Here is a 16123-nt window from a genome sequence, read left to right on the forward strand (position 1 = left end):
CTAAGTTGCTGCTTGACAGCTGTTGTCAAATAGCTGAAAGCAAACAAATTGAAATTGAACCCAGGCAAGATGGAAGTGATGGTGGTTGGAAAAGCAGAGATCTTGAAGGATATTGTGCTTCTGACCTTTGATGGGGTCCAAATGACCCTGGTTGACTCAGTGAAAAGCCTAGGGGTTATACTGGATCCAGCACTGCTACTAGAGAAGCCACTAAATGCAGCAGCTGTGATGCACGACTATCAAGGGTCAACCTCTCACAGAATCAGAGAGTTGAGTGACAGGCTACTCCAAGGGATCTGATTGGGTAGCATGAGCTTGAAAGAGAGTGGAATCCAGTATGGAGAGTCAGTCTTAACAGTGAGAGCAGTTTTAACACTGACAGAAGAATTGGGGGAAGTTGGCAAGGAGATTTGGGAAGTGAGTGCAAACTCCCAAACAGGACAAGGAAAAGGGGATAATAGATCTTCTGAACAGAGAAGATTTTCCTACCCAGTCAAGCAGGGAAGTAGCTCTAGAGAGTGAAGAGATCCCTGGCTGGGTGTGGTTGGAAACTGTGGAAACGGTCAGATTCAGTTAAGGACTGAAGGGAAGAACTGGTGTGTGGAGAAAAGGGGATTGGGGTACTAGGAAGTGGGTACCAGCATTCCTAACTCCAGAAGAGGCAGAATACTGAAAGAAAGTATACTAGAGAGCTTGGGGAAATGCAAGGGAACCACAGCCTCAAAATAGAAGCCTTTAACTATTTGTAAAGAAACTAAGAACTGAAGTCTGTGAATATTCTGATTATACCTGTGATGTGTGTGTGTTGAATTACCTTATGAATGTTCAACCCTTGATTTCACCTGACCTCTCTCTTCTAAAATAAATAAAATAGTTAATTTTAGATTTTAAAAAATGTCTCAGGTGCCATTTTTCTGTGGCTTAAGGATGAAGGAACGTCATAGGGTTACATCAGTGCTTAGTTCTCGTGGCCCCTTCTTACATGCCCAGGGTAATGCCAATTGCCACCTTGGGGTCAGGTAGCAATTTTCCCCAGGCCAGTTTGGCTACGGATCCTGACAGTATTTTGCCATCTTCTGGGCATGGAGCAAGGGCCACTGGGTGTGGGGTGGTAGTTGTAAATTTCCTGCATTGTGCAGGGGTTGGACTAGATGACCCTAGAGGTCCCTTCCAGTCCTATGTTTCTATAGCAGCAAAAATGCCTTATCACAACTTAGACTAGTCTGGAAGATAGCCCCCACCTCAACACAGCTGATCTGGCCACCTAGATATCAGGGCCAGCACGTCCATGGAGGCGGGTCTGGCAGCTGCCTCGAGCGCTGAGGCGCCGGAGGGGCCGCTGGGGGCAGGGGCGCATGCTGCGGAGCTGGTGGTGGCAGTGGGAGGTCTGAGAAGCCGCCTGTGTGCTGCCCCGGCTGCCTGCCGTACCTGGCCCTCTCTTTTCTGCCGTACCTGGCCAGCAGCTGCTGTGCCCAGGCGGGAGCACATGCTGGCAGTGGCAGCGTGGGGCAGTCTGAGTGGGCAGTCTCCCAGCCCTCCCACTCAGTTGCCCCGTGCTGCCGCCGCCGCCTGCACACAGCTGGGGCCGGCTTGCAGCAGCATGCTGCATGATGACATCACACACAGTGACATCATCACGCAGACCAGGTGCGCGTGGGGGGTGGGCAGCAACTGCCCTGAAGCTGCCCCCGGCCTCAGGCGCCAGAAACTCTGGCACCGGCCCATCTATACTACTGTAATTCAATCTACATAGCTCTCACCTCAGAGTCAACTGGGAGACGCCAGCTGGTGCAAAATGCTGCCGCTCGTTTACTTTCAGGAGCTAAGACAGAGCATGCATATCACTCCCATTCTGCAGTCACTTCATTGGCTACCCATCAGTTACCACACTCAATTCAAGATCATGACAATTAATTCAAAGCCTTTCACGGGCTAGGCCCCTCATATCTGCGCAACCACCTCTCTTCCTATGTTCCACCACAGTAGCTTCGCTCATCTGAACAGGGCCTTCTGCAGATACCACCCTGCACCTGGGCTAAATCAACAACTCCCCATACATGCACTTTCTCTGTGGTAGTCTGCAACTTGTGGAATGGCCTGCCTGAGGAGGTCAGGAAAGCTTTCCACAACTGATGCAAGACTGAATTATTCAGAAAGGCTTTCTACTTATAGAGCTGGATCTTAAGAAATAGCTCAAAAAGATACTTTGGTAAGGAACATGGACTATAGACTAGGCTATTGGGTACTATCTGCTGATGTAGATATGCTCCTATTGGGTAGTTCAATGTTGCTAGAGATGTTATGTTAATTACTTATGCTTTTATTCAGAAAGGTTTCATCTATGTGTTTGGCTTTATGCTAGTTTTCAAATTTGCGGCTACCATGCCCTATTGTATCTGTTTTCATTGAATGTCTTAACTGTTGATCATATTGTATTTTTGCTATTGATTATATCATATTCACTTGCAATATATAATCCAGGTTAGATTTCAAATGAGAAAGCAGAATATAAAACAATAGCAATAGCAACAACAATAATAATTGAAATAATCTATCAGAAACAGTATTGATATAGGTGCTAGACTATGCATTGGATATAAACTAATAATTTTTCATAATACAGGAAAGTATTAAATGGTAACAATATTCAAATTACTAGTAATCCATCTAATGCCTTATAACTATCCATCCAATCCCAGTACTTTCAGCTACATTTGTTATGCTTAATGAAGGCAAGGCATTCTTTCCATTCTACCTTTACCCTTCATGCCATTCATGCTCCTGTTCAGGACCTTTTATGAAGCTTAAGGCAAAGACTTTGAGCTTTTCCTTGAAAGAGGAACTGCAGCATTAGCAATTTAGATCAAAGAAAGACACAGATCATCTACAGCAGTATTTTCCAAACAGTGTTCTGTTGATTCCTTAGAAGCTTTTCAAGGATTTCTCAGTGAGAAGATGTTACTGTCTGACAACCTCCATGGAATCTACTCAGTACTGATTTTCTCCTGATGTGCTGAGTGTGTCCTAGGGATACACCCTCAGTATGTGCAGGGCAATAACAAGGTCCAGCAGGTCTGGCCAGCACCCTGAGTGATCTGGCTGTATACACTAACATACCACAAGAGCCGCTGCCACATGTAAAGATTCTGTGGTGGACGAATAGGGCTTCCTCACCAGATAAGTTGATGAAGAAAGGGTTCCCCGAAGACAGAGGTGGTTGAAGAAGGAGGAGGAGTTGGTTTTATACTCTACCCTTTACTACCTGAAAAAGTCTTGGAGCGGCTTACAATCACCTTCCCTTCCTCTCCCCACAAGAGACACCCTGTGAGGTGAGTGGGGCTGAGAGAGCTCTGGGAGAGCTGTGACTGATCCAAGGTCGCCCAGCTGGCTTCAAGTGGAGGAGAGTGGAATCAAGCCTGGTTCCCCAGATTAAAGTCCTGCCACTTGCAACCACTACACCAAACTGACTCTCCAAGCAGTAAGAAAGGTTGTCATCAAGCAGTTTCTGATCTAGGCTGAATTTGAGAGAAAACCTATGATACGGCTCTCTTTCTCAGAACCAGATACTCATTTAGAGAAATAGGTTTTTCATATTAGGTATTAGGGATGTGCATAACAGAAAAAACGAGCCAGAATTACACATAGAACTCACTTATTAAAGCAGCTTCCAGAATGCTGAACCCAAACCGGGAAACTAAACGGAAACAAGTCCCTCCCACTAAAAAAAAGTCTGTGTGTTTTGGCTTGATACCTTTGGCAGTGGGCAGGCTCACCTCACAGGGCAGCTCAGAAGCTTGTTTTCCTGAACAGTGCCAATCAGATCTCAAGAGGAGAGAGACCTTACGTTATTAATTAACTCTGTTGGTGGGAAGAGGGACTGAGACCAATGCGCTTGAGTGCATCACCCCCTCCCACCACCAATCAGGTCTTCATAAGGGGAGCCCCCTCCCTTCCCTGCTTACCAGCTCTGAAACCAGCTACTGACTTCAATCACAGGCTGCAATTCAAAAGACACTTCACTGCGCTTACTTCACTGGAAGTAAGCACTGTTGAATAACATGGCACTTACATCTGAGTAGACCTGTTTAGGATTGTTCCCCCACATACTGTGTACCTTTCAACTACTCTGCTCTTTCAAAAACAATCGTGCCTGCCCTCACAGCAAAAGGAAAACTTATGGGGAAAATATAGGTCTGTTGGGGGGCAGAATTCAGCGTAAGATTCTGTCTGCCTGCCCACTTACACTCGGGCAATGGAGAAGTTCGGTAGCGAGAACACCCTGTTTTGCAGAGGAACACTGAGCATCAAAAGGAAGGATTTGGATTCACCCCTTATTGTGGGAACAAAGAACAAGGAAACATGAAACCAACAAGCAACAGCAAAATGCAAAGGTAATGAGTTACTGGGACTATTAAAAAAAAGTGAACATGAAGCAGGATAATTTTTGCCCTTGTTGCAGTGCTCTCCTACTTGGGAACACCCCGCTGCCACTGATCTACCTGCTGACACTCGCTTTCTATGGGTCCGTTGTTGTGTGTGTTTGTATTATAGTGCTTTGAGGGATAACTCAGTGGATCAATTGTTTAGACTAGGAGAGGGACTAATGGTTGATGCTGTTTTTGGTTAAGCACAAAAATAGCTGCCCCAGAGTCTCATTTACCCATCCTGAAAAGAACAGCATGTGTTTGAGCATGTGCAGCCAAAGAGTGTGCACTGGACCAAAAGAAAAAACCCCAAACGGGTCAGTTCTGAGCTGGGAACAAACTAGTAATGAAACGGGATTGTTCCAGAACTGAAACTGAAATAGATACAGGGTGACATTTGAGTGTTGACAACTTATTTTCAAATGTTGGCTTTCTACTATTTGATTCAAATGATAATTTAACAACATCTGACAAAATAACATTAACCATATTCAAGCTGTAGGAATTATGTTACCAGGGACTTTCAAATAGCTTCAGGAAGAGCCACTATGTTTGGAAGGGAGAACTGCTTGAGTATTTAAGTACAAAATAATTCAGGTTGCCTTTTCTTTTAAAGTACTAACGTAATATAAATAGCAGCCTTCCATTACTTTCCACGGTTATCAGGCTTCTCAGTCTTATCTCTCTTAGCTGGTTTCCTTATCAAACAGCTAGCTAATATACTGGTCAATGGTCTCAGCAACGAATCCACAACATCGTATTCTAATGATAGCTCTGAGCCAGGCAACTTCTGTGACATCACATCACATTAAGTGATATCCTGCTAAATAATATATAGCCTGCCCCATCTTGAAGGCATGTCAGAACTGGAGTTCTTGTGCAGGGTTCCCAACCAAAGTCTCTCTGGATTCAAACCTGATGGAAACAGAAAACAGACACACAGACAAGCAGAGACAAGGAGCCTAAAGTGCAGGTGCAGGTCCGTAAGGATGAGGAATTTTCTTAGAGACTTGCCATTCTCAGCAAATGGGATGTAAAGATCAAATTACTCAAATTTATATCCTAGCACAGAGATCTGATTCTCTTTAAAGTTTGTGTCTTTCGATTTCTGTATCTTGTGGCAGTCTCATTTTGCTTAAACAGAAAAATGTTAAGACTCTAATTCTGCCTTGCTTGGATCATCCTGACACACTTCTGATACCACAATGTGATAAACATTCCATTCTACCAATTTTCTTTTAACTGAACTATTTTGCTGGAAGACAAAACAGTCTGAGTTGTCATGCACACACAAGTTGTTGGGCTAAAACAGAAGGAGTGAGCAGTAAGAAAACTTGTTTGACATGGTACTTGGAGAGTGCAAATATGTGTGTGTCTTATGTGCTCTCAAGTCAGCTTATCGCAATCCTACGAAATAATGACCACCAAAACATCTATCATTAACAGCCTTGTTCAGGTCTTGCAAACTGAAGATCATGGCTATCCATCTCATTTGGGGTCTCCCTCTTTTCCTACTGCCTTCAGTTTTTTCTAGCATTACTGTCTTGCGCAGGGAATCTTGTCTTCTCATGATGTGACCAAAGTACAATAGCCTCAGTTTAGTCATTTTAGCTTCTAGGGATAATTCAGGCTTGATTTGATCTAGACCCCACTTATTTGTTTTGGGTTTATTGGGGAGGTGTGTCCATGGCATCTGTAAAACTCTCCTTCAATATCACATTTCAAATGAATCAACTCTCTTCTTGCCAGATTTCACATCCAAACATAGTTTTGGAGAATACTACACTATCGGTGCAATCCTAAGCAGAGTTACACCAGTCTAAGCCCATTGAGTTCAATGGGCTTAGACTGGTGTAACTTTTCATAGGATTGCTCTGTAAGAATCATCTTGATCTCAATCTCCAGCAACACTTCCTTATACTTAAGAATCTTTTCTAGTTCCTTCATGGCTGCCTTTACAAGTCTCAATCTCCTTCTGATTTCTCGGTTGCAGTCTCCCTATTGTTTGATAGAATAGTGCAGATAGACAGCAATTTTCACCCACAACACACCATGCTCAAAGCTGAGAAATGTCTATCACATTTTTATTCTGCCTCTCCTTGAAGGATCACAGGGCAGCACATATTTCTCCCCTCTTCCATTTTATCCTCACAACTGTGTGAAGTAGGTAAGGCTAAGCGTGATTGGCCAAAGGTCAAGGAATGAGGGCTAAAAGGAGATTTGAACCATGGTCTTGCCACTCCTAGTCTGACATTTGAAACACTACACAATATTGGCTGTTAAGAAATTAATGAAATGGTTTAAGACAAGTTCTAATGGTGAATGCAGACACAACCCAAGGACTCTGTAATGCATAGTTGGGCAGTAAGTAATAGTAAATACTTAAGATATCCAACCTAGTATACACCATCAGGGCCTGGTCATATACCATTTGGACTATGCTGGCTTCCAGCCACGTCAACATGTAGGGCAATCATGTATATGCACTACATGCTGAACTTAATACACACAATCTATTGGCATGCTACCACAAACCACTCAAAAATGTTTGGGGGTAGCATCCTGTGCATAGTAATGACTGGACTGCTACAGGCTGATATGGCTGGAAGGTCAGTTTGGGTTGCAATGGTCATGCAAATACATCCTCAGCAAAAAAAAAAACACTTATCCTTTCCATCTTCTTGCTTTCCCCCCATTTATCTAGTGTTTAAATTATTAGCTTTTAGCAGGAATCTAGTTTTATAAAATAAAACAGTTTTGATATCATGCAGGTCAGAACTAGCTCTTACTGTGGCAGTTTTAATATGTAAGGACAGACAGACTGTTCTCCAAAAGGGACTGCAAACAGATGCTGCAATTCACAGCATAATTCTTCAGGCTGTGCACCTAGGATGGCAGTTTAAGATGATTACCCAAATGCCTGCAATTCCTGTCTGTTCATTCTCAAATATATACACAACATAGATAAAGACAAGCTTAGCTGTCAATAAATGGCTAACATTTGTCAATAAATGTTTTTGCACCTTACATTGGAAGCTCGTTAATGTGTGTAAACTCTGTTAATAATTGCAGTGCTAGTACTAATTGCATAATAGTTAACAAGTTCAAAAGGACAGCAGTTTTTTGAAACAAAGATTCCTTGTCATTTTTCTTTTAGCCCTGCTGATTAATGACTCAGGTGTATCTGCACCTACTCTCTCAGACTTCAGCAGTAAGATACTTTACATCAGCAAGTACAAGCACACCAAAGTAAATGCCATGTTATCCTGTGGACAGTACAAAAGAGAAGTCCTTAACTTCTGAAAGTACTGCTGGAGAGCCAGTGTGGTATGATAGTTAAGAGTGTCAGACTAGGATCTGGTGCACCTAGGTTCAAATCCCCACTTTGCCATGGAAGCTTGCTGGATAATCTGGGCCAGTCACGCATTTGCAGTCTAACCTACCTCACAGGACTTTTGTAAGGATAAAATGGAGAAGAGAATGTTGTGAGCTGCTCTGGGTAATCACTGCAGAGAACTATGTGGTATAAATTACCCTAATAAATAAATATAAATTACAGTTTGAGCAGAGAGGCACAAACAGACTCCCCGTTAAGACACACTGAAGGGTGTAGCATAGATTCTGAAAAACACTTTCTTAATGGCAAACACAAAAAACTGTCATTTTGGTGATCCTGTCTAAGCTAGTGACAGCGAGTTTATGGATCATGCTTAGTTGCTTAGACTACAGTGTGGAATTTTGAACTCTTAATCTTTTGTGCACAATCATTTGACTAAAGCAGAACAACACAGCACCAGAGCAGAGCCAGATTAAGAATGTTGTAAATGCCAACAGACAAAAACGCCATAAATGCACAGAAATAATTTACAAATAGTCATTTATGTACCCCATAGCCCATACATTACAAGAATGAGTTTATCAACAAGTAGAGCTGACAAATTAAATCATAATCAGTCCCTATTCTACTCAAGGGATTGCTATTTTCATGTTGCTGTCTGTAGGACTATCAGGGCTAGCCCACAGCAAAGGGTATAAAGACTGTGGTATAAATAGTTTGACTGAGGAAACAAGAAGAAAAACAAATCAACATCAAGGTGGTTTCCACTTTAGTAGCTCTACTTACATATATACTTTAAGGCTCCGGTGTGCTGTTAAAATGTAGTACAATTTAAACACAAAGGCTATAGTTAAGTTTATCCTACATCTATTCAGGTCAGAAGTAGGGGTTTTTCCCTAGTGAAAACATCATACAGAAATACTAGTGAGATGTTAAGAAATCTGTTCAAATACAATTGTGAAAGACAGCAACATTCATTTTTAAATGTTTGCTCTAATAAGCACATGAGCTGGTATGGCATTAAGTGATCCTTGCTGGCTTAGCAGGAAACTGAATAAAATATTTATATTGTCTGTCTTTTGTTAAGGGTTTAAAACATTTACTTCCTAAAATATGACTGATTTTACTTGTAACGTAAAATATTCTGAAGGGAGTGGGGAAGGACAGAAGTAATGACAGTAAGCAACAGTGTTTTCTTACAAGCCAAAATCTAGGGGACCAAGACATGCTATCTTAACAGCCTGGAAAATGTAAAGCCAATATATTAAAAATATTTGCTTCAAGTAAGAAAAACCTATAGTAATAATTCTCTTTGGGAAACAGGTTACTGTAAAAGATGATACACTGGAGCCTGAGAAAGGCCCCGATAATAAGGCACATGAGCTGTGTAATCTTGTGGGACCTTTAAATGAAGCCATCCCTTAACAAGATTTACAAAATTCAAATTGGAATATTTTATATTTGACACACAGAAACAAAATAATATTACATTATTGGCATAATTATCTATGGCACTCTTGACTGAAAACTACACATCAGAGAAATTACTCTATTTGTAAAACACACTTTTCAAAAGAGTGATTCGCTTTTTCAAAAAGGCTGATTTTGCCTAAGTAGTCCCTTTCCTAAATGTAAAATTAGGGCATCTATAAAAATAGATAGTACAAACTCAATTACTTGATTTTATCCACTGTGGAAACATCTTATTCTCAAAAGACATCTATAGTTCATTGGTTTCTTCCAAGGGACACTTTTGGTTTGAATTCTGGCTGCCCATAAAATAACCTAAATTTTAAAGCATCCATAGGCTGCAGTCCTAAGAACGCTTCTCTGGGAGTAAACCCGTTTAATAAAATGAAACTTATTCCTAAGAAGACCTGCTTGGAATTGCTCCCATAATGTTTTTCAGATATACGTAACAACTGAATATAATCAATGGCACTTAATTGTACAAAGCTTCCAGCATCTATTATAAGCAACTGTAAGAGTAATCCTACTCAGGTCTATTCAGTGGATTTTACTCCCAAGAAAGTGTTTTTAGGATTGCACTATATTTACCCTTAACAATGACTATGCTGCAATGGATTATATGCGACAGATGTAAGTTATTTGATCATGGATACACAGCTGGGAAGCAAGAGTTATTTCGGGAAAGCCATAAAGGGAACCATAAACATATACTTATTGATCATTGGCTTGATTTAAATGGCAGAAATCTACAAACATGTGCTGCTTCATTCTACTGTGGAAATCCACACTGAATTTTGGCTAGATCAAGCTTCATCTCTCTAGCACTTTCTGCAATGAAAGGCAGTGTTGTGTAATGGTTAGAACGCTGGACTAGGAACTAGGAGACCCATGTCCACAACCCTACTCAGCTAAGGAAGGTCACTGGGTGATCTTGGGCCAGTTACTCCCTCTTAGCTTAACCTACATCACAAGGTTGTTGTTGGGAGGAGGAGAACGATGTTCTAAGCCACTCTGAGTCTCCATTGAGGAGAAAAGCAGGCTACAAATATATAAACAAAAATTGTGAAAAAGTAATTTTTTTTTTAATTGTACAATGCAGAGTGTGTATGAGTTACCCAAGAGCAGTCAAACTGGGAAGTCTGGCCCTAGCACCTACTAGCTCATGCTGACTCTGGATTATGATCAAGAACACTCTGAATCTGCATATATAGAATAAGATCCACCAGATTTTCAAAAATTTATTTTAATAGTTATGTGTAGTAATCATAAATAAAAAATTATTAAATATCTATAGCATCGCTTTTTACAAACCAGCTTCAATTCCAAGCTTTATCAGTTTTCCAGCAGTTGTCAATGCCACATAATGATTGAAATGAAGAATGGTATGTACATACATTCATAGGCCAAATGCAAAGGATTTTAAACATGGGGTTAGGGCTGAGCACAAACACACTAATCAATCCCTATATACTCTATTAGTGACCCATATAAACAATGCCAGGGAGAGAACTGCTACCCATGCTATTGGCTAGCAGTAGGGAAGGCCTGCCAATCATTAAACAGCAGAGAGTGGAATCCCATTAGAGGAGAGAAGCAAATATCTGCTGTTTAGCTGGATTAGCCATAAAGCTTCGATAATGAATTTAGAGCATAAATCCAAAGAAATCTGCCTGTGATGAACAGCAAATGTTTAGCTACTTGATGTGGCATTTATCTAAAGATCAAATACAGCTGTCTTCTAACATAGTTTTTCAGATTGTTTCCACAACAATGGATCACCCTGACATTCACCCTCCATTTTGTCCCAGAACTGCCAATCTGAATAATAACTGGGGTGAGATGGCATACAAGCAAGTAGCCTGTCACGACACAGTTTGTACTGAGGTGTAACAGCATTTTCCTGCCCCAGGAAGTGGAGTTAGGAGGAAACACACACGATAACAATCTACCACAGTACACGTTGGGCTGAAACACGGATAAGCCCTGCAGAGAGAGGCAAAAAAGGAAAGAAGAATAGAGGGAATTATGACGTTTGCAGTTCTGGCTGTCCCATATCAAAAGGATACTGCAGAACTGGAGAAGGTACAAAAGGGGAAGAAGTGCAAACTAGGGAGGAAACTGGATCTTTTTTCCTGACAAAGGATAACGGGTCTGTATCTATTTTACTGGGAATTTTAAAAAAGGGGGGGGGGGATGGTAAAGGTTTATAAATCATGAATAGCGGGGAGAGAGTAAAAGGAGGAAAATGTATTCCTTCTTTCTTTCCAAAATACACTCCAAATCATCCATGGAAATTGATCGCTACTTGGTTCAGAACACAAATAAGAGAACACATCTTCATACAATAAACAATTAAATGCAATTCATTATCATATGAAAAAAGATATGGTAGTAATAGTTAGTAATTTTAAATCAAGATTGCACAAATTTGAATAGGATAAGGTTATTAGCCACGAGAGTTAAAAAATAAAACACCCATATCCAGAACTAGCACTTCTGGTTACCAAGCGCAGGGGACAAAGAACAAGGGGATTGCTATCTCTGTCATGTCCTGGCTGTGAGTTCCCAATAATACCTGGCCAGCCTCTACTGGAGACAGATTGCTACAAGCTAATTAGATGTTTGGTCTGGTCCCATGAGGTGATCCTTATGATCTTACGCAAGTTATACTTGATGTGAATGTAATCGACTTTTCACAATGTCTGCCAAAGGCACTTCTAATAGCTAATGGTCCATTGTGCAATGAGTTAAACAAATTGTGGTAGGATGGATGTGTGCTGCAAATGTGTCCTGACCTCAGCCAACTAGCTGATGCCCTGAAGCACAACATTTGTTATCATACTCCTTCATCTTATATTAGGCCTGAGCTAAATACAATTTGGGTTCTAGCTGCATCAGAGTCATAATTGTATACAAACAAGCTCCAATCAGCAGTGAATGCTAATAATTAACTTCTAGTCCCAGACAGTTTGGTCAAAATATTAATCAAGTGCAGCAATTCCACCATTTACTAAATCTTGCTCAATGGAAATTTCTGACTACAAATAATCCTTGTGCCCCCTCCCCCATCAGTGTTAACCTATAACTTGCAGTGCACTGTAACGGAGAAAGGCTATGGAAACTACGAACAACAATTATGCATATTCCTTCTCAGGCCACTTGGATACATGAGGCAGTTCAGGCTGAGTACAAATTGTTCACTAGTGCCTTTGTATTCAAAGCCCTGACTGATATTTATTGCATGACTATCTCACATATCTCACATATTTTTCCAGTGTTTAAATTCCAGTGCTTCTGGAGTCCTGTAAAAGCTACAGCGGTTGTATTTTTATCTATTATGAGCCTGTTAAAAGTACAGAAAACTCTGCCAGGAAAAAATGGCTACTTGTGTTCCTTGCAAATCCATGCTTGCTGGTACAAAGCCCATCAAAACATGGTTTGAGTAGCAATGAAAGTGGAAGCATAGTAATTAGAATCCACCCGTAAGAAATGTGACAGTTCATATCTCACAGTAACTGTTTCATGCTAACCATCCAATCCTATGCATATTTACTGAGAAACATGCCCCACTGAGTTCAATGGTCCTTATTCCACTGAATGAAATATACGTGCATTGTTCTGCAGCCTTAGACTTACTATTAAAAATCTAGTCTTTATGTTGTAGAGTAGAGGTGGGCACAGACTGGATAACGGTCCTAATTTTCCCAAGGGTTTACCTTGTTCATCATTCGCGAACACGCGGACTGTGGGCGCGTTCTTTTCATGAAAGCACTGAACTTTGGGGCGTTCTGTCCGTCTGTCCATGGGCCTGTTATGCCAGGATTCCTGCCATCCCCGCTCAAACAATTTCCTAGGCAACGGTGTGGCACCACGTTCCCCATTTGGAACACACCAATCTCAGCCCAGGAAACCTTGACTGGCAGCTGTGGCAGCCAAACAGAGAGCACCTAGTGTTTCTGTATAAAAGAGAAAGCGCGCGAAGCCCTGCTTCACTTTGCTGGCAGGCGTGCGAGTTAGAAACTGCTTGCTGCGGAAGTTTTTCTTTTTTCAAGAGCAGCTTGTGCCTTAGCAAGGGCTTTGGGGCTTCAGTTGCAAGAGAGCTTACTCTATCCTCCATTCCTGTTTAATTTTTTTTTGCCTTTCAATTCTTGCTTTAAAAAAAATCCTTTCACTATACTATCAGGTTACTCTGATTTCTTTCCCCTTTCAAATTCTTGGGTTCTGGGGCTTGATTTCCCCCCCCAAACTCTTACTTGTTTCTGGGTTCCCAGTGGGTTCTATTGTGCTCTGACCCCACCCACTCGCAGACCCGCAGTGGGTGCAAGGCATCTTTGGGCACTGTCTGCTTGAGTTCTTTCCTTCTTTCCACTTTCTTCCCAAGCTTTTGAGGTGCCCAAGGGGCTGCTATTGGGCTCTGTGAAACACCCACTCTCTGACGACCGGCAGCACGCTTTGGGGGCTCTCTCTGCTTGAGTTCTTTCAAAGCCTCTCTTCAAATAGTGAGTGCCTCTTGGGGTGCTTTCCTTCCTGGCTGTTGAGGTGCAAGGGGGGTTGCTATCGGGCTCTGTGAAACACCCACTCTCTGATAACCGGCAGCATGCTTTGGGGGCTCTCTGCTTGAGTTCTTTCAAAGCCTATCTCTCCCTAAATAGTGGGTGACTTTGGGGGAGCTTTCCTTCCTGGCTTTTGAGGTGCAAGGGAGGCTGCTATCGGGCTCTGTGAAACACCCACTCTCTGATAACCGGCAGCATGCTTTGGGGGCTCTCTGCTTGAGTTCTTTCAAAGCCTATCTCTCCCTAAATAGTGGGTGACTTTGGGGGAGCTTTCCTTCCTGGCTTTTGAGGTGCAAGGGAGGCTGCTATTGGGATCTGTGAAACACCCATTCTTTGACGACCGGCTGCACACTTTGGGGGCTCTTTGCTTGAGTTCTTTCAACGCCTTCCTTGAGTACCTTTTGGGGTACACTCTTCCCTCTCTTTTGGGGTCCAGCTGGCTGCCACTGGGCTCTGCCCTATCCCGCACCAAGCTTTTGAGGCTCTGTGCTTCATTTAAAATCCTTACTTGAATGCAGAGATCTTTTCTCATCATAGCACCATGAGTGTTGGAATGAGGAATAAGAGTGGTCGTGGGGGGAAGAATTGCAAAGGTTGTCCTGGGTGCCCATCGGTGCCCAGTACCAGCGGTACCAGGGATAGGAGACCTCGGAGGCAGCACCTTCATAGACATCCAGCTCTGTCCCCTCTCCTTGCCCAACGCTGGCACATTCAAGAACTGCTTCTCTTTTTCAGTAACATCTCATATGCCTCCGTTTCGCCTCTTCTTTTCCACTGTTTTCTACTTTTCATCATGACAGCACCACCCTTCTCTTTTCTCATTGCTACCCCATAGCTGACGTGTCTTGTGGTGGTGACCACCTTTCTTCTACGTTGCGTCCCCTAGGGGGAGGGAAGCCCCCCCCCCCCTGCGAGGGGACTTATAGTCACCCTACCTGAAGTTGGGAAGGGCTTTCCTTCCCAACAGCCCCAAGAGGGGACTTGGACACCCCTTTTGTCAGCTGAGCTTTTTCTTGCTGACACTGGAGAAACCGCGCGTGGGAGATTTCTCTGTGGTGGTGCAACCAAAGTTCTTCTCCATTTTATCCTCATAAGAACCCTTTGAAGTGGGCCACTGTGGTGGAGCCTTCTGCTCCACCAGGTGGTGGGGGGCCTAAAATAACTGAACTTGGAATGGAGGGAAACCAGATCGTCAATCCCCAAGGTCCAGTGACAAGTAGGACAGCAGCCCAGATCAGAGCCCTGCCCATAACCCACGTAAGCAGACACACAACGTCACTGAGGTGGGATTTGTTGGCCACTGCCCAAAAAGGCTCCCTCTGAATAGGGTAGCATAAGTCTCCTTCCCCCAAAAGGCATCCTTTCCATCCCTCCCGTGCCTTCCATTCCAGCAAGGGGCCTTTGAATCGCTACACGGTCTCCTGTTGCGGAGTTGGCTTTCACTCAAGTACATCCATTCATTCTCCATTATGGGGAGTTGGTCTCCCTGACCCGGGAGAGGGCATCTGTTGTTGATGCAGCCCCATGTAGCTGGGTTTTGTGGGCAGCCAACTCTCCTGGACAGGAGCACAAGTCTCCCTCCTTCCACCAAGGGCGGGTCAGTTAGAATAGGGGAGGGGAAGTTGTTGTTTGTCTAAGTCTTTGGAAAAGTGATAATTGAAGAGTGTTACATGAAACCCTTTGGGGGGAAAAGTCTACTAAAATGAAAATCTGTGGGGAAAACAAGGCCTACTGAATCGAACCGGTTCTCGAACTGGGACGGTCCATTTAAAAGTCTGTGGTCCGTGGTCCATGGAAGTCCACGGACCACAAACTGGCGGTCCGTGGCCAACTCCCGGTCCGTGCCCATCTCTATTGTAGAGCTAAAAGGAGAATGAATAATATTCCTTCCCAAACAAAGCCCAATGATAAATTCACTCTTCCTACTAGTTGGCCTTTAAACATCCCCTTTTAAAGAAAAGCTACATTTTTCTAAGCTTCCTTCCCATGTATACAAGTTTATGTCCTTTTGTGGCACATCAACAGTCGAAAAAAATAGTAAAGAACAGAGCCTCATCCATTTTACAAATACTCATCTGGAAGCAAAAAAGTGACTATTGACAAACTTGCTTTGATCACCTCTTTAAAAAACCCTCTTATCAACTGGATGAAAAAGTACACAGGTGCTTCTGAACCTAGACTATTTTCCTGTATCAAACATTTTTCCTTGTACCCACATAGATTATGCATATGTGTGTATATGCATACAAACCATTTGGAAAATCGATGCAACAACAACTTAAAGCAAAAGGGAAGATTTGTACAGGACTAGCAGAAATAAAGTCTTTTTAACATCCAAT

General features: G+C 42.6%; 2 protein-coding genes across 4 annotated transcripts in view; one reads left to right on the plus strand and one right to left on the minus strand.

Moving 5' to 3' along the window:
- SFXN2 (sideroflexin 2) overlaps positions 1-16123 on the plus strand; it is a 156300-nt gene that overhangs the window by 105956 nt on the left and 34221 nt on the right. For 2 of the 3 annotated variants that reach the window (XM_054982320.1, XM_054982315.1), the window contains exon 1: positions 4013-4391. The exons of the other annotated variant lie outside the window; for it this stretch is intronic. Coding sequence is in view for 1 of the 2 variants with exons in the window: in XM_054982315.1 (XP_054838290.1) it covers positions 4360-4391 (32 nt within the window). In the remaining variant the exon portion in view is untranslated. Of the gene's footprint in view, positions 1-4012; positions 4392-16123 lie in introns of those variants that run through there. 3 annotated transcript variants of the gene reach the window in all.
- Positions 1-16123, minus strand: part of ARL3 (ADP ribosylation factor like GTPase 3) — a 58118-nt gene that overhangs the window by 40580 nt on the left and 1415 nt on the right. The window lies entirely within an intron of this gene.

The sequence above is a fragment of the Eublepharis macularius genome, chromosome 6 (assembly GCF_028583425.1).
Source record: "Eublepharis macularius isolate TG4126 chromosome 6, MPM_Emac_v1.0, whole genome shotgun sequence".
In the NCBI taxonomy this organism is placed as follows: Eukaryota; Metazoa; Chordata; class Lepidosauria; order Squamata; family Eublepharidae; genus Eublepharis; species Eublepharis macularius.